The sequence below is a fragment of the Callithrix jacchus genome, chromosome 4 (genome assembly GCF_049354715.1).
Source record: "Callithrix jacchus isolate 240 chromosome 4, calJac240_pri, whole genome shotgun sequence".
Lineage (NCBI taxonomy): Eukaryota > Metazoa > Chordata > Mammalia > Primates > Cebidae > Callithrix > Callithrix jacchus.
This window is the reverse complement of record NC_133505.1, coordinates 124,211,570-124,232,912: the sequence shown is the minus strand read 5'-3', so window position 1 is coordinate 124,232,912 and position 21,343 is coordinate 124,211,570. Positions and strand designations below refer to the sequence as shown.

Genomic DNA, 21,343 nt, shown 5'->3' with positions numbered 1-21,343 from the left:
GAAGCTAAAAGCAACACATTATCTCCAGTGATGCGAGAGATTTCCTCCACTTTCAGCATGAAGCAGTGCCTACCTGCCATCTCTTTTCTCCAGCCACACTCTGTGAATGGCAGTTCTATATTCATTTTTATTTGGGACCATTTTCTATGGGACCAGGTTCTGAGCTAAACACTTCATGTTTTTTTCTTGATTATACTTTCCCACAATTCCCTTTTCTACTCAGAAAACACTCACAAAGCAGCATGTTTCTGGAATGGAAGCGATGAAAGTTACATATTTTGGATGAAATGGGAGTAGAAGGAAACACTGCCAAATGCCTTTTAAAAGCTGTAACACCTGCTGACTAAAATTAGCTGCTTACACAGCTCAAGGAAAGAATCTGTTCTTTTCTTTCAAACTCTGGCTTGAGAAATCTATCTCCATGAATCAGTTCATCAGCTATTGATTAGCTTCTCTAATTAGCTACTCTAATGACTGCAATAGAAAATACAAGGCTGCTTTGTAGACAACAAATGGAGGGAACCTAACCCAGCATGTCTCTATGCCCTGGCAGAAATTTTAATCCCAGAACTCAAAACGTGGTGGAAGCATATCCATCCCATCACCATTCATTCATTCATTCAAAAAATATTTGTTGACTACAATATCTACCATATGGCAGGCACTGTTCTAAGTGATTGGAAAAACAAACAGAAGTCCCTGCACTAAAAGATGTACACTTACTTTCATCAGCTTCCAGGTGTGTCTCTGCAGAATGTTCTCACTGCAAAGGCACAGGTCCTTTGAAGCCCCTGCTCCCAGCATCTCCCAGGGCTAAGGCTCCTTCTCTTCCTACCTTGTGAAGTCAATACACTTTCCCTCCTCTTTCTCTTAGCCAAAAGTAGGCACACCTTCTACTTATCAGTTTTGTCTTGATTTTTATATCTGCTTCTTCCAGGATCAAAGATTATTAGAAATGTGATGCCTATATAATTACTACAAGTCCCACTCCCAAAGAATAAAAGGATAGCACTATTGCTATGCTTTGCAATTTTCATGTGAATCTCAACTCTCAGATCACGAAGGAGCTCAGATAGATTCTCTTCTTCTGCCTTCATTATTGTATTTCTTCCTTACACGTGCATTATGCTAAATATTAATCATTATAATGACTAATATGTTTCAGGCATGGCACCAAGAACTATAAATATGCTACCATCTTTAATCCTCCTCAGTATCACTAAGAGATAGGTATTCTCACTATAATTTCACAGATGATGTGACTAAAGCTCAGTGAGTTTAGGTAACTTGTTGGAGGTCACAGGGTTGGTACACCAAATGAAATCAAACAAGGATCAGCATCAAACTCTATTCACCTTTCTCTTGTGCAGTAATTACAAACCAAAATCCGTGGTTTCAGAAAGGAGAATTACATTGTTAACTTTAGAGTACATCATAACTCTCCATTTCTCCTCTGCAACTGTTTTCTACCTGGGCTCCTTGCAACCAATCTTATTGTACTCAAATTCAATGTTTATACTGCAGGCAGCCAGATCTTATGAACACATAAGTCATGTTACTCTTCTGCTTAGAGTCTCCAATGCTGTTTAGTGCTCTTGAGACAAAACACACAACTTAAACTTCCAAAGCCCTGTGTGATCTGGCCTCTACCTACTCCTCCAGCCTCTGACATTTCTTCCTCTCACATATGGCTGCAGCCATCTGAACCTGTTTCATTTCCCAGAATTCATCACATCCTCACCCACTCACAGGTTTCTGATGCATTGTTTCCTCTGCCTAAAACACTATTCCCTATAACCCCCAGCCCCACCACACATGTGCACATGTGCGCACACATACACACACACACACACTCCTTTTTAAATTCTGGCTAAATAGCTGTCTGTATCAGTCCTTTCTCATGGTACTATGAAGAAATACCCAAGACTGGGTAATTTATAAAGAAAAAAGGTTTAATTGACAAACAGTTCCCATGGCTAGGGAGGTCTCAGGAAACTTACAATTACGGTAGAAAGCACTTCTTCACAGGGCATCTGGAGAGAATGAGTGTAAGCAGAGGAAATGCTAGACAGTTATAAAACCATCATATCCTGTGAGATTCATTCATTATCATGCGAACAACATGATGGAAACCACCCTCATGATTCAATTACCTTCATCTGGTCCCCCCTTGACACGTGGGAATTATAGGGATTACAATTCAAAGTGGGATTTGGGTGGGGACACAGAGCCAAACCATATCACTGTCATATGCTTAGATGCCTTCCCCAACTCCATTTATTGGGTGCTCTCATGGTTTTCCATTACACTGTGTGAGATCTTTCATATACCCAATGCCAGCACCAGTCTAGGCAAAGCAGGCTCAGAATAAATGCTTATCAAACAAATAAATAAACGGATGATGACATGGGGTGGGGGCCTTTCACCCAGTACTTCAAGCTCCTCAATGTATTTGTGTAATCCAGACCAGATATGGATTACTAAAGGTGCCACAGACTGGTATGGATATACAGATAGGTATGGATGACGTCTACCATACAGCCCATTTTTCTACCTTTAGTGGAACCACATCTTGGGCAAACCACCTGCACATTGCAGACTCAAGCAAACCTGCCCCTGCTCTTCCTTGGCAGATGTGTCCAGGTGAAATAAATGAAAAGGCTCTGAGTGTTATTCAAAGCTCATCAGTTTCAGGGCAGAGTAAAAGAGGTGTATATTAGTTAGGGATGCTTTCAGCTGCAAGCATGAAATCCCAACTAAACCCTGGCTAACTCTTAAACAAATCCCAACCAAACCTGGCTTAAAGAAAATATTCATTATCCCACATAATGCCAGTCCAGTAATAGAGCAAGCTCCAAGCATGTAGCATGGTAATCAGTTGCTAAATAATATTTTCAAGGACCCAGCTACTTTCCTTCTGTCCACTCTGCTGTCCTTACCATTAGTGACATCTACCACTGGTTTCCTTCAGGGTCATAAAGTGGCTACTGTTAGCAGCCAGGAGCAAGATGGCTTTATCAAATTCAGCAAGACAAAGAGACTACTCCTCCGCCACCTAAATGCAAGTTCTTTCTCTTCAATTCAGTTGTACCAACCTGGGACCTTTGCCCACCCCAAGACCAACAAGAATCTCAATGCCCTGGACTCCAGAGTAATGCTATAAACTAATTGGCTTAGATTAATTATCTGAGGTAAAGTGGATATCTAGATGAGAAAACCAATGCAAGGCTTTGGGGAACAAAATCTCAAATGTCAACAATAGAAGGGAGAGAACACACTTATTCCATGTAACACAATTATGTTTTTCTCTTTCTGAGGTGGCTCCTGAAGATATCACATATAAATACTCTATATTCTTTTTGAATATGTGGTTGAATTTCTTTTTGCTGATGCTAGCTTCTCTTCAAGTTAATCATCTTCTTCGGCAGACACGCTTATGTTGAGTCAGCATTTAACATTCAGAGGTTTATTGCTTACAGCAGCTATAGAAACTGCTTCACTCAACCCTGTAGAGAGGCAATACAAATGATATGAAAAATGTAAGCCAAATGACTTCATTACTCTTTTTTATGTAGGCAGATCCTTGATAATATTATAAAGCAAGTTTCTATCACTTCATACTGGATAAAACACCCTGCTTTAGTGAAGCAACATATACTGAAGAGAGGAAAGAAACCTTGTCACAGTTAACAACCTTCTGGCATTACCCTGCTCCTCAAGGAGTCATATTTGTATTTTCTGGAGCTGGAATTTAAAAGCCAACTAGGTTAGCTGACACTTAAATATATATATGTCAATTTCTATTCTCCTTCAGTACAGAAAACTGAGCCCACTTCAGGTTATCGCAATATACTGAGGTATCTAATAGCTCCTTCATTGGAGTTTTGCTTTAGCACACAAGACATTTAAGTTCTAAACTCTTTGTATGGGTTGTTTGCCTCTAAGCCACAAGCACATATGGAATAAATGCTGAAATGCCCAGGCTGTAATTTTATTCTGAGGTGCCAGCACATTAAGAAGAAAGACTATACATATACTCTAGAAATAAACTTCATCTGATCTGTCAGAAGGGCTGTATTGTCATGTATAATCTCAGATTTTAAGAGTTAGTAGGGATTTAGAAAGCATGTATTTCAGTAACTTGTCAAAATTTGCATAGCTGTGGCACAGATATATTCTCAAACATTTATTGACTAGTGTGCCTCTGAAAATCTGGTGAAATGATGTTTGATTCCATTGGTGGAGGGTCCTGGACATATTTCAAAGATAGCAAAGATGATATCTGATGCTCTCCATGCCTAAGTGTTCTTCTTTACTAGCTCAAAATGCTTCAAACTCTCTAGTGATACAATTTGCTCCCCTGTAAAACTCCAACTTCATGGTCATAAAATGGCTGCTGGTAACATAGGAAGACGTTTAGTGATGCTTTCAGCTGCAAGTTAAACATATGCCAACTAAACCTGGCTTAAAGAGGATGTTAATCATTCCACATAATGAAAGTCCAGTGATAGGGCAAGCTCCAAGCATGTAGCACTGCAGTCAGACCTGTCCTAATGTCAATGTTCCATGTTCTAAAGATTCCTTCAAGTAATGCTCCCATCCTTCTCTATGATTGATTTCAGCTCTTCAAGGGAAAGCAGAGAAAAGTAATCAACTTGATTTTAGTAATCAAGTTGATTACTAAAATAATAACTGATTAACTAAATTAAAATACACTTAATGATCTAGCAAAATTGTACTTGTACTCCATGAATATATACAAATAAAAATATATGCATACTTGAGAGCAGGGACCTGACCTTATATATGTTTGCATCTCCTAACCACATTTAGGACTATGTTTTCCTAAAAGTAACATGCAAATGATAAAAATCTAATTTTGTTTAATTTTCCCAGGGTGATGTAAATAAAGAAGTAATTTAACTCAAATTAATATCTAACTGGTCGAACTTGTTTAGGAAAATATTTATGAATGAGAATAAGAAAATGTTGTTCTCCCTTCCCCGTGCTTACTTTGAGCTGGGACTACCTAATTACCATACAACTCTCTTAGCATTTCTTCCCCAGCCTGCCATAAGCACGCCACTAATTCATCAAGCAAGTGTTATCTCCTCAAACCACTCTTTGTGGTGGAATACACCAGGCTGTGGAAATTTCTTTTAGAAAAAAAAGTTCTTTGTAGACTCTGGCCTTTACATGCTTGCTCAATAGCAACTAAAAAGGAAGAGAATCCTTGGATTTTCAATCCAATGAACGGCTAGCTGCGACAATAAAGATGACAATTTTGCTAAGAATCTTTTGTTGCTGTTGTCTTAATTCACCAAGCCCCAGCCTAATCAACTGCAAGTCCAGTATACCAGTTTATTCTACCTACATTCCCATTAATATTTTTTCATCATCACTGTTTTCTTTGACAATTGATATCCAAAATGAACAATCTCATACCCCTTGCTGTTAATGCATTAAACGGTGTTTTTCTTCTTTCATTGTGGAAGGCATGTTCTCAGGTTGCAATTAACTTTGGGGCCAGGGAAGTAATAATTAGGGTCTCTTTGTATTGGACTCAAATGAGTCCATTTATCAGCATTAGAGCTGCAAATCATCAATTTTCTAAAACCAGTGCAAGCAAGCACCTCATTGCCTATACTTCTTTAGGCTTGAAAGCACCCAGCTTTCACTAAGGAAGGTGAATCCAAAAGGTATGTATCCCATTAGGAGCAGGAAATAAGTGCAAACAAGTAAAGGAAATTTTTTTATATAAAATAGAAGAATTTTGCCTGAGAGGCACTAAAATCACACAAACTGTTAGACTCACAAGAGGTAAAAAAGAACAAAATTTGAAATCCAAGTAACAGTACTTATTTATTGTCACCTAGAACTGAAGTGTTATAATGAAGCCATATATGGCTCAGGAACATGGAGGGAAAACCCTTAAGGGGTGGCTCTTCTACAGGTGCATTCACACTTTCCAATATAGCTAGCTCATGGGCAATTCTACACTGAATATTTCTATTTTCTTAGGTGATATCAATTCAGTGTGGCTCCAAAATAGAAATAAGACACTTTAAAAATAAATCATTCTTCTTGAACTAACTCTGAGCTCTCCCTCCCCAAAAAATGGTAAAAAATCAGGGGGCTATTATCAATTAAGAAAGACAACTTGCTCCAAATGGAAGACTATCCTCTACCTATCAGTCTTAGCGTGTTTTGTGTGTGTGTGTGTGTGTGTGTGTGTGTCAAAGAGAAATAGAGCAAGACACAAAAAGAGATTCAGATAGACGGACAAAAACTCATTACAAATAATGTATCACATACATTGTTTGAGAAATAACATATAATATATCTATTATATTTAAATATATATCCCCACAAATATTCAGAAAGGAAAAACAGGACACAAAAGTAAAGGTATCATGGATCGATCATCTTCATCTGTCTATTTCATCTGGGAACTTATATTTCCAGAGACATTTATGACCCAAGACTTTATAATGAAATCTAGAGGCAGCATTTAAGGGTGGCTGGAGGGGCTCCAGTTACCCAATCTCTCCATCAGCAGATGGATCAGTACAGGTAAACATACTCTTTGTAAATCCTGAACTGTGTTCCTGATATGCAAACTCAACTTCAAGACAGCCCCCTGACCCAGCTGCCACTGGATGGATGCTCTAAGCCCTCCCATCTAGCAATCTTGGAGCCATCTCTGAATGAAATAACCAGAACATGAATTTCATTCCAGCACTCACTGGATGGTTGTTTTTATTTGGTTGGTTGTGACGTTTCAGACTTTCTCCATAAGGAGTCAAAAACTGACTTGCACTAGTTCCAAGGACAGATTATCTCCTGTTGATGGCCTTGAAGGCCACTCGCCGAGCTTGGCAGTTGTGGAGGAAAAACGGTTAATTTCGCGAAGCTGCAAAGGTCCTTCCCAGCTCTGACACCACACATCCCGTGGAACACTCGCCCCAGACCACCCCTCCCCCGACTCCTGGCGCCCCTTTTCCAGCCACCACCCAGTCCCGAGGCTCGTGCACGCCCTCCCCGTCCACCCGCGTTCTGAGGGTCTGCGGGGCTATCTGTGGAGGACAGGGCCCCTCTCTAAGAGCGCAGTGTTTCCCGGGCCTGCAGCAGGATTCAGATAGGGACAGAGACTCCAGCCAACCCCGGGAACCCAGCGTCACAAAGAGCTCCACAGAGCCCGCAGGCATCTGGGCTTCCCCTCATTAGCACATTAAAGCGGCTCTGTCCCTTCCCTCTGAGCCACTCTGTCCATCTCGTTGCCTGCCTCTGTGGAGCCTTTTAGGCCCACGCTCCTTTTGAAATCTCCCCAGTTCAAGAGGCACTAACCCTTTCCTGAAGCCTGTCAAACTCTCTTTCAGGAACCACAGGTACCGCGGAGCTCCAGGGCTGAGAGGCACAATTAGATAGCAGAACATATGCCATTGCTGAAATCGCCTTCCCAAAAGGAGGCTTGCTATATACTCTCCATAAATACATAGATTTATAATTTTATTCAATATATATACCTTTATACTGTTTATATAATATTTGCTTATATTTATTTATACTTTACATGCACATATATATAAACAAACACAAACACATTGAAGTAAACAGCCTCGTACCCTTGTTCATAGATCGGTGGGTTTCACTTCAGACTCTGACTGACAAGGCTCATGGCAAAAACGACAGGGCCAGAGCAGAGACTGTGCATCAAAGTCAGTGCGAGCCGAGGAAGCCAGTCAGCATTTATCACAATCCAGATGACAGCCCAAAGCTGTCAAAACCCAGGCTCTCCTTTTAATTTTGTGACCAGGATAACAACAATTACATGGTACTTGGCAGCTTTCCAAGCCCTCTCCCAGATGTTACTGCATTTAAAAATCCCAAATATCCAAAGGGAAATGAAGAACAAGGATTATTTTAAATAGTTTACAAATGAGAGAATTGAAACCCTCAAAAGTTAAGTTGTTTTCCTGAAACAAAACATACAACACAGGCTAAAGGGGACACCACAATTCCAGTGGCCCAGGCACAAAAGTCACATCTCATCGCCAGGTGTGATAGCTCATGACTGTAATTCCAACATTCTGGGAGTCCAAGGTGGGAACATCACGTGAACCCAGTTCGAGACCAGCCTGGGGAACATAACAAGACCACCACCTCTATAAAAAAAAATTTTTTTTTAATTTAGCCCAGCATGGTGGTGCACACCTCTTAACTACTCAGAAGACTACGGTGGGAAGATCACTTGAGCCCAGGAGTTTGAGGCTGCAGTGAGCTATGATCACACCACTGCACTACAGCCTGGCTGACAGCCTGAGACTTTGTTTCTTTAAAAAAAAAAAAAAAAAAAAAAAAACTATTTTAAATTGTTCTTACTTCCCTCTTCTCTTTCTCTCATACCCAATCCCCAATACAATCAGGACCCGATTCCCACTGAACCCCCTCAAATATGCCTTCCCCTACTGTCTTCACTTATATGATGATGGTTCTGGCTTCTTGGGCACAGATCTGAGTTCATCCTTTCCAAGGCGGCAGATTCTAAACAGCAGCAGCTTCTTTCTGCTCATCACACCCACTACTGAATCCCCACCACAAATGTCAAATTTACACATAACACTTCTTTAGCATATTTCCTTTCTTACTCTTTGAAGTGACTGTTTCCCACTTCTCTTTGTACAAACATCCTACACATCTCCCCCGCCCACTAGCATCTTCATTCACTGTTGATATCCTTGCCTCAGAGTTCACAGAGTAAGAGAAGCCACCAGAGAGGAACTGCCTTTTATTCCTACCACGAAATCTACCAAATTACCTTCATTCACACCCCCATTCTCAGCGTCTCCTCTGTCTATGGACAATGTCACGATCCTCTCAATGACTAGCTCCTGCCCGCCCCCACCTCTGTGCTTTGAATCCCACCATCTGAGCCTTCTCAAGGTTCCCTCCTTCCTTTATGCAATTCCCACTCCTTCCTGCAATTTTTCCCTCTTTACTACATTGTTCCCATCAGCACACAGGCCTGTTGTATTATATCTTCCATGAAAAGACTCTCCCTAAACCTGATTCCTTGTTAGGGAAAAATTTCTCAAAAGTCATATTCTGAACACCTCCACCTCACATTCCCTTCCAAACCATTCCAACCAGGTTTCCATTTGCACCATTCTTCACACCCTGTGCTTGTCACAGCCCCAGGGTTCCCTGTGTTGCCAAGCCACTGGTCATTCCTCTGCCCTTTCCTGAATTACTAGTGGACTGCTTATTGCCTCCTTCTGAAACACCTTCTTCTCTTGGCTTCTGGACACCATACTCTCCTGGTTTCCTTCCTATTTCAGATCCTTCCTTCTCCATTTCCTTTGCTGAGTCCTTCTTCTTTGTTTGATTCTGAAGATTAGAGTGCTCCCCAAATTGTTCTAGGGACCCTTCTTTCCCTCTACATATGCATCCAGGATTCATGACCCCCAAATCCAAATTCCAAACTCTGACTTCTCCCTGGAATTCCATACTCCAGCTTTCTTTTGACCATTCCACTAGACATCTCTAACTTTACTTGCCAAAGTTAATTCTTGAATTCCTATCGACAAACATGTTCCTCTCCTTAGAAAATGGCACCATCACTCACCCAGTTGCCCAAGCCCAAAAAAACTGAAAATGTTTCTTTATTCCTCTCCCTCAGTTGCCCCATCAAATTACTCATTCAGCCCTGTGTACTCCACCTCCCAGTGCAAATCACTCCAGATCACAACCACTTGTCTCCACTTCTGCTGCTACCAGCCAGCCTGCTTCCAACATCTCTTTTATCCAGCAGCTATACACTTCTTCCACAATCCATTCTCCAAGAGCAGCCAGAGTGGTCTTTTCAAAACATTAGCCAGACAACTCCTCTGCTTAAAATCTTCCACTTGTTCCCCACCCCACTTAGAACTGGCACCAGCCTCCCTCTCTGATCTCCTCCCTTTTATTCTCTGTTTCCTGCTCTCCAGCCTCCCTTTCTTTCACATAATTATGAAGGCTTGTTTCATCTTAGCATCTCTGCCTGGAATGACCTTCTTCCAGAACCTCCAGTGGCCACTTCCTGTTGGCCATTCTAATCTTAGCTTCAGTGTCATCAGAGAGAGAGGGGCCTGACTAGCCAAATTAAAAAAAACACCCATTCCCTCTCTGTCACATCACCCCACTCTGATTCTCTGCATATTATTTGCCACTGTTGGATACCGTTTTTATGTTTTTATTGCCTGCCTCTCTTTTAGTATGCAGTCTTCACGAGAGTAGAGGCCTCTTCTATCTTGTTTCCCAAAGCATCCCTAACAGCTAGACTGTGCCTCTCACCTGACTCAGTAATTCTTTGTTAAATGGCTGAGAGACTCCTGGTCTGTGCTCCTCAGAGCTTGAGGTGAAGCTGTATCAGTGGTCTGGCCACTTATGTTGGGACCCCATGTAACCCTAACCCACCTTCCTGTCACCCTAACACAGAATGTAACCTCCTTAGCTGTGTGATCTCTGAAAAGTAGTACTCTCCACTTACTGCCCATTCTACAGACCGGGGCTGCTGCCCTGTCCTCTTCACTCCCCTGACTCACATTCCAGGGCAGGGCATGCCTCTAAGGCAAGGTGCCACGACTGAAGACCAGGCCATTTGGCTGGGGCCTTGATACTTATTGTAGCTATTGACAGCCTCACTCTAGTGCTTCCACATCATTACCTTATGGGTACAGATTTTCAGGGCATGACTAGTACCAATCTGATGCCCCCACAACTAGGAAGCCCCCCATCCATGATTAGATGCATTCTCAGAATCCAAATTCACTCTTACTCCCACTTGGATATCTGGCTGGCACCAGTGCTTCTCAAACATTCTGTCATAAAATATCAGTTTTAAAAAAATTCATTGCAGACAATTATTTTGTGAAATAAAAATCATTTATGAGAAAAAAATGAAATGGAAGAAAACAAAAGCCAAAATACCAAGACCCAATTCTTTAATATTAGGATAAAAAATATAAAAGTTCTGTGTCAGACTGCTACAGCTATTTCTAAACGCTTAACCCCAATTTCTGTTCTCATCACAGTCTGGCCACAGAGTCTGTGGTCCTGCAGGAGCCAATAGCCCACAATCTGAATAGCTGGCTGCTGTCCTCCTAGCTGTCTCTCTAGCTCACTCAGCACCCTAGGCCCTGGAGAGCAGATCTCTTTCCTGTAGTGGCTTTCAATAACCTTTCAACAAACAAGTATCAAGTACCCACTATTTGACAGGCACTGTTGAGTGCTTTCTCAAAAATAATCAAATGTTCTTCTACCTGATCTGATCCAAATTCTGTTCAAATCAGAGCACTTCCCTCTCCATCCTGGCTGCCCCCACTACACTTAGACTCACATTTCTTCCCCTCTAAATGACTGCAGTAGACTCCTAACTGATCCCCAAATTCTAGTCCTTTCTCTCTCATTCTGTCCTATAAATTTTCCCCCAGAGTATCATATTTGGACACATCTGATCATGTCATTTCTCTACTCAATAATCTAAAATAATCATAACCCACAGAATGAAGTCTAACTGCTTATTAGGCATCTAAGGTTTTCCATTATCTGATACCATCTTACAAATCTAGCCTTTATTACCTTTACTTCCCTTTATATGAACACATCCTATAATATTGTCAAATTGGACACTTAATTCTCTCCCATCTCTTACTTCCACAACTGACTCATCCTGTCGTCTCTCCTCCTCCTCCCTGCACATACTTCCCTCCTGCCCTTTCTCCAGCCTAGCATGGTCTCTCCCTCCTCTGTGGTTTTATAATAGCACTCAGCTGTATCACCACATAAATTTGTTTCCCTATCTATAAAACGATGAAAGTACTAATCTTTGTTATTAGAAGAATAACATATAATGTAATGTTTTATAACATAAAGTATAAGCATTATAATGTAAAATTTGATAACTTGAGTCACTGTCTAAATGCCAATTTTAACTCAAACATCTCAAACACTCTCATTAGGTTGTATTAAATTATATATAAAAATCCTGTTCTTCAACCAACTCCTTGTTATGCTCTTGTCATACTTTAAATCTCTCTGTCTGCAATGTACAAACATGTGCCCAAGCCCCATAAAGTTGCCTATGCACTGTCAGCACAATAATATTTTCAGAAAACTCTGTTTTCTTGAGTTAAATGGCAAGGACCTTGAGAGGTTTATCCTGAAGGTGGATGGGATTCAAATCTGTTCTCCTTTTCCTTCGAACATTCTGAAGCTGGATGAACATTAATAGCTGGTCCTTCTTTTTAAATCTTTTTTAAGCCCTGAGTGAAACAAACTCAATGGTATTCATCAAAAAAGGTCTGCTGCTTTGAATCTATGTAGACATTGAGTAATTTTATTGTGGGTTCAGTCTTCAACCTGAGCAGTTTTCCTAAAAGTGAAAGAACCAATTTATGGGAATATTTGTCAGATCAACTTGAAAATATCATTTTTGAAAATATATCATTTTGAGAGGTATATGTTAAATTTATTTCTATTGTATTTAAATTGCCCCCTTGATGGGTTATATTGAAAGGCTAGTAACAGAAACTCCACCAATGGCACCCAGAGGCCACACCAGCCATTGCCATCCAGCAGTGCCCAACATGTAACAGTTGCTCAATAAACATTCATTGAATAAAAGACTCCCTAGATGAATCAATCAATGAATGAAGGAAGGAGATCTATCTTATAGGACAAATCAGAGTACTTCGAGCTTTCTCAGAGTCAGGGATAATCACAAATTATAGCCCTGTCACTCTAAATCTGGATATAATTAGTATGATTTGGTTTTAAAAATCTATTCAATGTTTATTCACTTATAGCTGGTTTCTCTATTTTTTAATGAAATATATTAGGAACTGGTGGCTAATAGTCTCAGAACTTGCAAAATTATATTTATAAGCTTTTTATCTTCACAGTTACACAGTAAATATTCTTGAGACAAAGTTTAGAATTTAAATTCAATAGAAACTATATATATGTACGTGTGTGTGTGTGTGTGTGTGTGTGTGTGTGTAAATAGATAGACAGGATTTTTGTTTTGTTTTGTTTTGAAGTTGGGGGATGGAGTTTTGTTTTGTTGCCCAGGCTGGAGCGCAGTGGTGTAACTCAGCTCACTGTAACCTCTGTCTCCCTGGGTTCAAGTGGTTCTCGTGCCTCAGCCTGCCAAGTAGCTGGGACTACAGGTGTGTGCCACCATGCCCAGATAATGTTTGTATTTTTAGTAGAGATGAGTTTTCACCATGTTGGCCAGGTTAGTCTCAAACTCCTGACCTCAGGTGATCCTCCCACCTTGGCCTCCCAAAGTGCTGGGAGTACAGGCATGAGCCACCTCACACCTGGCTGAAACAATATTTTTAAAACTTAAATAATAGTATACTTCAAAAAATTATACTCATGTTGCCACTAACTGAGTTGCCACTAACATTTTTCTAAGATAATACTTCCTAAAGAATATTTTTATTTTCTTTGATATTTCTTGTGAAATTCCTTCTAAACTATTATACATTTAAGGAGTCCCTATATAATTCCAAAGTGTCAGAACAAGGTTAATATGGATTGTATATAGAACAGCTTATTTACATGATTCCAATATCTAGACATTTTGAAGCATTTATTTAGACATTATGTGTAACAATTCAGATTATGAATTGCAATGTTCATATAAATAGTGACACACATATCAAGTTCCCCAGTTAGATTTTGAGGTTTTGGTCCAAGAATAATGTTTTGTCACATTTGTTCATGATGTATGTCTTCCAGAAGAGGGCTCAGCACAGTTACTGCTTAAGAATAAATGAATATATACTTGTATATGTTCATGTTACCATTTAAAAAAATGCCAAATATTAACAGGTTTTTCCCATACATCTGCTGAAGTTTGACTTCCTAAGCACACTTCTTGAGAAGCACAATCAAGAATTAATGTGTTCGAACAATGTACAGTGAACACTTATTGGCCTGAACACAAATGAACAAGCAAGCTAAACTAAAATCTGGTGGTGGTACTTTCACATGCTGCATATTATTGTTATGAGTAATGGCAACTAAATAATAAATCATCTCTTGCATTGAGTAACTTTAGAGCTATATGAGCAGCCATTCAATTGCCTGTACCTTCTACATCTACAGATGTGTACACTTAAAACAGACATCGATTAGGATGCCCCTAAGACACTGAAGGATTTTGAGAAAGTAAAAGTTGAAAGAAAAATCACACAAAGACATGTAATTTTAATACACATTAATTACTTAAAAATGCATCATATTTATCTGAGGTAATCCAACTATTCCTTCTATGTGAACATTAGTTTTTCTAAGTACTGTGCATAAATACAAGTATACTGGGATGATCTTTTATTTTTATAATTTTGTCATTTTAGTTAAAAATAAATGTATCCTTCAGACATCCTTTATTTACTACTGATCTTAGAAAAGTCTGTTTTTAATCACACCACCCAGTTCCACGTGAATATTTTGTATCAATCAACCTCATTAGTAGCTGATCTTTCTCTTCTCATTTTGACATGTGTTAGAAGGAGCAGCTTGCGGAAGAGCTTCACCATTAATTTCTTAACAAAAGCCTTCTCACTGATAAGAAAGGATCATCTAAATTATATGTTTCCACCAACTGTATGCAATACCTGGAGTTCAGTCATATCCATTGGTTCATGACGTTCTGTTCACCTTATTTAATGACTCAGAAAGACTGTGTAGACATATTGCCCATTTTACATGGTGAATTTCCTACTTGGACATTGATTTTATATAGGCTAACTTCAAACCCTTCTATGCATATCCTTAATGATCTTTGGTTTATATTTCAAAAAAGTTTCAGGAATTTAAAAATAAATCTAAAGAAAATAGATCTAAATGTTAGTTGGAAATCAGTTCATTCTAAATCAAATGAATGGATGACTCAGAGTCAGTAGCAATTCCTTTGTAATGATTAAACATTCCCAACATATGATTCAACAAGGCAGAAACCCCTTATAATTTGAGACAAACCACTATATGTCTTAATGGGAAGAAAGTGTATCAAAACTAGAAATTCACAGATATTTCTGTTAACAACTGAAAATAATATTCAAGTGGGAAAAGATAAATGAAAGCATACATAGACAAAAGATAAAACAAGCTATCATTTCTCAAAAACATTTCATTAAGAAATCATTTAAAGTAGAAAATCTTCAGGTACTTTAATATGTAGGACAGTATCTACCTCTGTATGTGTCTAAGAAATCTACCTGATCAGCAGTTTCTTCGAGAGGGTCATCAAGGGTTGCCCTTGAAGTATTTTCTTTTTGTTGTTTTCTGCTTGCCTGTGGCAGCATAATATATACTATACCATGCTAAGAAATAAGTGAGGGCCAGGCACAGTGGCTCACACCTGCAATGTAAGCACTTTGGGAGGCCAAAGTAGGAGGGTCACTTGAGGCCAGGAGTTTGAGGCCAGCCTGGGAAACAGAATGAGATCTTGTTTCTAATAATTTTTTTTTTTAATTTTAAAAATAGCCACGCATGGTGGTATGCACCTGTATTCTCAGCTACTTGGGAGGCTGAGAAGGGAGAATTGCTTGAGCCCAGGAGGTCCAGGCTGCATGCAATACGTTGTGATCATGCCACTGCACTCCAGCCTGGGCAACAGAGTGAGATCCTGCAGGCAGGATGGCTGGCAGGCAGGCAGGCAGGCAGGCAGGCAGGGAGGGAGGGAGAGAAAGAAGGAAGTGTTCTTGTGAAATTCTGCTGCTTGAATCTATGTTCAAGCAGGAAGGGAGGGAGGGAGGGAGGGAATGTGAAGAAGACTTTTCCTTATTTTGTCCTTGTTTGAATCAATACATTGATTGTTTCACAACTTTGAATATTAAAGGAGTAGTAATTATACCAGCATTTAAATTATCACGTATTTCTGGCATCTCTTTGCCAAAACAATTCTGAGTATACCAGGGGAAAAAATGTGACATGTTCCATTAATTATTTTAAAAATTATCTAGTACCTCCACTGTCACCAAGTCTTGAATACAATTATATTCTAATCCAACTGCTCACAGAAAGGGAGTAGTCAACCAATGAAATGCCCCAATTGTCGAGTATGAAATGCAACAATCCAACTTGACAAATTTTTAAAGTAAGGGAGAGGCTATGGAGTATAATAAGGAAACAAAATGATGCAGAATAATGTAAGGCAGATTTTATTAAGATAACACTATATTTCACCCTAAACTTCCTGAGAACAAGAACTACCTTAAATTAATTATTGATGAGAAATTCTCTCTTTAACTCTCCCTGGTAGATAGGATACAGATAGCGTATGTGTTTGCAATTCTTCCTCTGAGTTGTCAGATAGCTGTTGCTGTAGACTGTGACCAATGGCAGGCAATTCACCAGGTTTCCCTTGCTCACAGTCTAATATTTTTCATCCCATTGCACCATTCTGTGTCTCAGCGTTACCCCTTTGGCCCAGAGGGATGCTAAGAGCTGATAGTGGTACAGCCCTCCATTTCAGCCACTGAAGAGACTAGCCCTACCAGCTCACAGCAATAGAATGCTGCTAACCATATATTCACATGCCAAAAGTTGGAGGGATATTTTTTATATTGACTCGTAGCTTCCAATTTGGAACCACTTTCTGCTAAAAGCTAAGTTGTTGCATGACAAGGATAGAGGAAAGACAACTGAAGACAATGAGTGGATAGGGTAATGTGGGTGAAATATTCAGGAAGGAGGAAGAAGAAAAGAAGGAAGCAAAAAAGGAGAAAGTAAGCAGATCGTGAGATCTTAGAAAATTAACAAAGATGCTATGATTAGGCCCCAATGGGTCTGCCTGATATCCATTACTAACCAGTCCAACACATCATGAGGGTACAAAGCAGAGGGGAGCTACATGCAAGCACTATGCAGAATCTCAAAAATTCACTCTCCCCTATACTCTTACTTTTACCTACAGCCAAATCACTCCACAGCCACTATTAAGGCTCTCATTGACATAATTATGACACAAAAGCCAAGCCCATCAGCATGCTAAATAAATTATGTCATTGAGATTTTAAAACTTGTTCAGATTTGTTTTCAGTCTCCTTACTAAAAATGTTATTTCTTGAAAGAAATATTTTCTTCTTATCCTTTAAGGATAAGAAAAAGCCAGTTACTCAATACAAAATATTATACTGAAAATTCTGAGTAACTTTGAAAGACAAATAAATAATTGTTTTAGCTTAAGTCTAAAGGTTACAACCCTAGGGTTCCATTTATGGTTGTACCTGAGATGAAAGGCCATCAACCTAACGTTAAGTATAAGTTCCTCCTCTATACATTGGGACTAGTACAAGTTATGTCACAGATCACTGACGGCTTAATAAAACACAAGGTTCTACCCTTAAGGTACCATGACTTCAACTTCATTTGCCTATGTTTATCCCAGACTTAGTGAATTGAATAAATCAATTCATGTAGATCTTTATACTTTCCCAAGTGCTTTCTTCAGCATTATGTAATTCTCAAAATCATGGTAGGGAAGTAAGACAGGTTCTGTATTATTAAGCATAATTTACAAGGAAGAAACGAGACCAAGTAGATAAATGGCTCTGCTGTAAACCACTTGTCTAGCTACTGGCCAAGGAATGATGACAATATATCCCTCACTGCTACCTCAGTGATCCTTTTTTTTCTAGACTCTGATTCATTACATATCAAGAAATAACATATATGGAATCAATAATAACTTACAATTGAGCAAAGAGAAATTAACTATTGCATCAATTTTTTCTAGTTTGATGAGAAAAAAATAATTTAAAATATATTGTTTAAAAATTTAAACAGCCAATGACAAGGTATTTGCAGTTCAAAAAAAGAAAAACCCTCAGGTATTCATACAATACACAAAGCTCACATGATATGTACTGAGCCAGCATCTTCTTGATTTATTCTGCTTTATCTTTTGGAAGGCGGTATTCTCAGCTACATATCAAAGACTTAGTTCTATTACCAACTCTTGCCTCCCCTCAGAGTGAATTTCTTCTTGTTTGATAATAAATGGAAACCCACAGAAGTACTCACAAATAAATTAACACACGCATTAATTCTTCACCAAGGATTCTTGAATGGTTCGGGATTTGATATAACTAAATTAAACTATACTTCCAAAAAAAGATATTTTCAAGATTCTATTTCTATACATAATTTGTGCTCCCACCAGAGCTTTAAGCGCCAGACAGTTCCGTGTGAATTCGTTGGGAAATCTCTGCCTACCCAAAACAGTGCCATACAGAAACCTGTATGAACAGAGCAACTGGCAGTGTTACCCCTACAGATGCATCGAAAATGGGTTTTGTGTTTTATTTGGGTGTGGGCGCACCCAAATAAAAAAACACAAAACCCATTCCCTATGTAATTTTTTTAATGTGTCAGTTCATCAACCATTTCAACTTACTTATGTAGAAAAAGTCCCATTCACATCACATTTGAGTCAGGGGTGCCAGAGGTACCCCCATTTTCACATCAACCCAGGTCCTCATCCTAAAACGTCCAGTCCTGAATCCACTACGCAGATTCCAGCACTGGAGATCTGTGATCGGCACCCACCCCCTCCGGCTTGGGCGCTTAGGAATAACGGCGCCGCCCGCTCACACCCTGCCCGCAACGTTTTGCACTTCGCCTGGGTCTGTTCCAGGCCTCTAGCCTCCTCTTCGCTGCTCCCAGCCAGGAAGAGTTCGAGCGGCGACTGGAGCATCGGGCTGGAGAAGTGGGTTCCCTCCGCCCGCTGGTCGGTCACTGCGACCCCAACCCCGGCGCAGGGGGTCGGAGTCACCAGGCGGGGCGGGGCGGGGCGGGGCGGGGGACTGTGCGAGGCCCGGGACTTTCATGCCATCTCCGCAGCCCCGCGCCTCCCTCCTCCGCCCTGGCCGGGTCCCCACAGTTCCCGACCCCCAGGCGCAAAGCCGGGGTACGAGTGGGAAAGGGAAGTGAGGCGTCACGCGTGCGGATGGTGTGAGTGCGGACACACACAGGGTGGCTAGGTAGGAAAAACCCCGCCTCTCCAAACTCCCTCCTCGGACCAGCTGCAGCCCCGCCACTCCAGGGCTCCCCGCGCCGGGACAAAGCTGCCGCGGCCTCTCAGAGACCGCTGAGCGCGTTGTCGCCCGATATCCTAAGTCTCTTCCGGCCTCGACCCCGTCCCAGAGGACCTGTGGGCCGCCCGAGGGACGGAGGGGACCCGGAGCCCGGCGCCCGCAGCCCCTGCCCCCCGCGCCCTCGCCCAGCGCAGCGGCTCACCTGTTCAACACTTTGCGGATCCTCTGGCGCACGCCAGCCCGGGAGGAGGCGGACAGGCTCCCGCCGCCGCCGCCACTGCCCTCGGCCGGCAGGTTCTCGATGGTGGTCACCACATGGTTCGGCGGGGCTGGCGGCGGCGGTGGTGGCTGCAGCTGCTGCGGCGGCTCGGGGGGGATCATCGCTGCGGAGGCTGAGGCGCGACGGCGATCAGAACGCAGCCGGGCGCATCGTGCGCCGGCTCTGGGCCCGGGAATGCGCTGAGGACCCGGCCGGGCGGCCGCGGCCCGGGAGGCGGTGCTGCCCGCGAAGCAGCGAGGCGGGGAGGCACCCGAGGCTACGGCCGCCGCCGCCCAGCCAGCCACTCACTCCTCTCCAGTCCCAGTGCGCGAACCCTAGCGCTGGGGCCCCCGCCGCCGCCGCCGCCCGCCCCGGCTCTTCCTGAGCTGCGTCCCCAAGTCCTGGCCCGCCCCGCGAAGTGGCTGCGAAGGGTGTCGCGCGGAAGCGTGGAGGTGCCCGCCGGCTCGGGAAAGGAGGTCCGGCTTCGCCTTCTTTCCTCTTGCCCAGGTCTTCTCGGGGCGCGCGGCGGCAGTTGTGCTGGCGCCGCCTCAGCCTGTCCCCAGCTCGCTCGGAAAGCTGCCGTCTGTGTCTCACGGAGTGAGAGACCGAGAGTGAACCCCGAGAGCCGGGCGGGGGCGCCGCGGCGGCGGCAGCGGAGCTGAGCGGGGGACTTGCTCGCTTTGTTCTCGCCAGAGGGCGCTGCCGAGGTGCCTTGTTGCCCCCGACCCTCTTCTGCCCCGTCCGCAGAGGCCCACGGTCTAGATTGTGATTGTTTTGGTTTGGGTCTTTTTTAGGGAGACAAGGGGGCTGGGAACAAATTCTCCCTGCGGAGTTGGCTGAGATTACTCGTTTCTTTCCGAGCACCGCGGAAGCCAGCACCACCTGCCTGGGACAGCGGCAGGACACCGAGAGAGGTGTCCGTCTCGGATTTGAAACCCAAACGGAGAATCCTAGATGCTGCTCCTACACTCGCCATAATGGGCCTGGAGGAAATGGGAGGAAAAACAACTTCTCACAATCACTTCTGCGAACTGGAAAAAGCATATCAGACCAACTCAAAACGTCTCCGTTTGAGGCAATGTAGCGCTGTGAAAGGAACCTAAGCAGGTCTGAGTTTCAGTGGCACATCTGAAACTTATCCGCAGAGAGACTGTAAGCAATTAACTTAAATTCTGAGACATTCTTTTCCGTGCAGCGAGACTACGGGTGTCTTTCTCCCAGGGGAGTTGTAAGACTTAAATGACGTAAACCACCCAGCAGGGGAGCCTAACAGCTCCTTTCATAGTCCCCCAACTCCAAAAGGGAGTCCTGTGTATCTGCCACAGAAATCTTGGACCATATTTCTACCAAAGGAAAACTGACTCTCTGTCCCAAGCATTGTTATACCTATTTTGATCCAGATCTCAATTAATAACTGACTCTTAAAAGAGATATTTTTCAAATTTTTCTTCATTTAGACTGTGCTTATTCTTTTTCATTTTGCCTTGAAAAATGATAAAGCATTTTTTAAAAAATTTCCACTTCAGTGCTATATGAGGAATTGAGTAAGTTTAACAAGTAAGGTTGCTCTCACAAATACATGCTGATACCACTGCTGAATCCAAATGCTCTGAACCTGGCAAATTAAAAATATCAGTGATAGGATTTCCCAGAGAGAGAGGGGTTGGGGAGAAAATACACACAAAAAAGGAATGGACTATGTCCTTTCAACAGAGGAGAAAAGGAATATGGAAGGATAAAAAGAATATGGGATTCTTTGTTCAGTTAAGGTCCCATTCCTTTAACAAAATTCGGAGTTTTTAATCATCAAAAATATGAGAAAACGTGTATATGCAAAATCTCTCCAATCTATATTTAAATTCTGTAAAACCTACTTGCTAACTGAAATATCCCTGAGGTTTCCTTTCTGCAGAAATTAACCCCAATTGGAGCATTTTCTCTTTTATAATTAACATGTTGTCCCATTCTTTCCCAACAACCTTTCATACTCTGA

General features: G+C 41.8%; 1 protein-coding gene across 3 annotated transcripts in view; it reads right to left on the bottom strand.

Moving 5' to 3' along the window:
* SLC35F1 (solute carrier family 35 member F1) overlaps positions 1-19,963 on the bottom strand; it is a 425,248-nt gene extending 405,285 nt beyond the window's left edge. For 2 of the 3 annotated variants that reach the window (XM_002746904.6, XM_078369979.1), the window contains exon 1: positions 19,294-19,963. In XM_002746904.6, the coding sequence (XP_002746950.3) occupies positions 19,294-19,472 (179 nt within the window). In that variant the 5' untranslated portion in view covers positions 19,473-19,963. Of the gene's footprint in view, positions 1-18,451; positions 18,598-19,293 lie in introns of those variants that run through there. The other variant, XM_078369980.1, reaches the window with a different exon arrangement.
* Between the last annotated feature and the right edge of the window lie 1,380 nt (positions 19,964-21,343).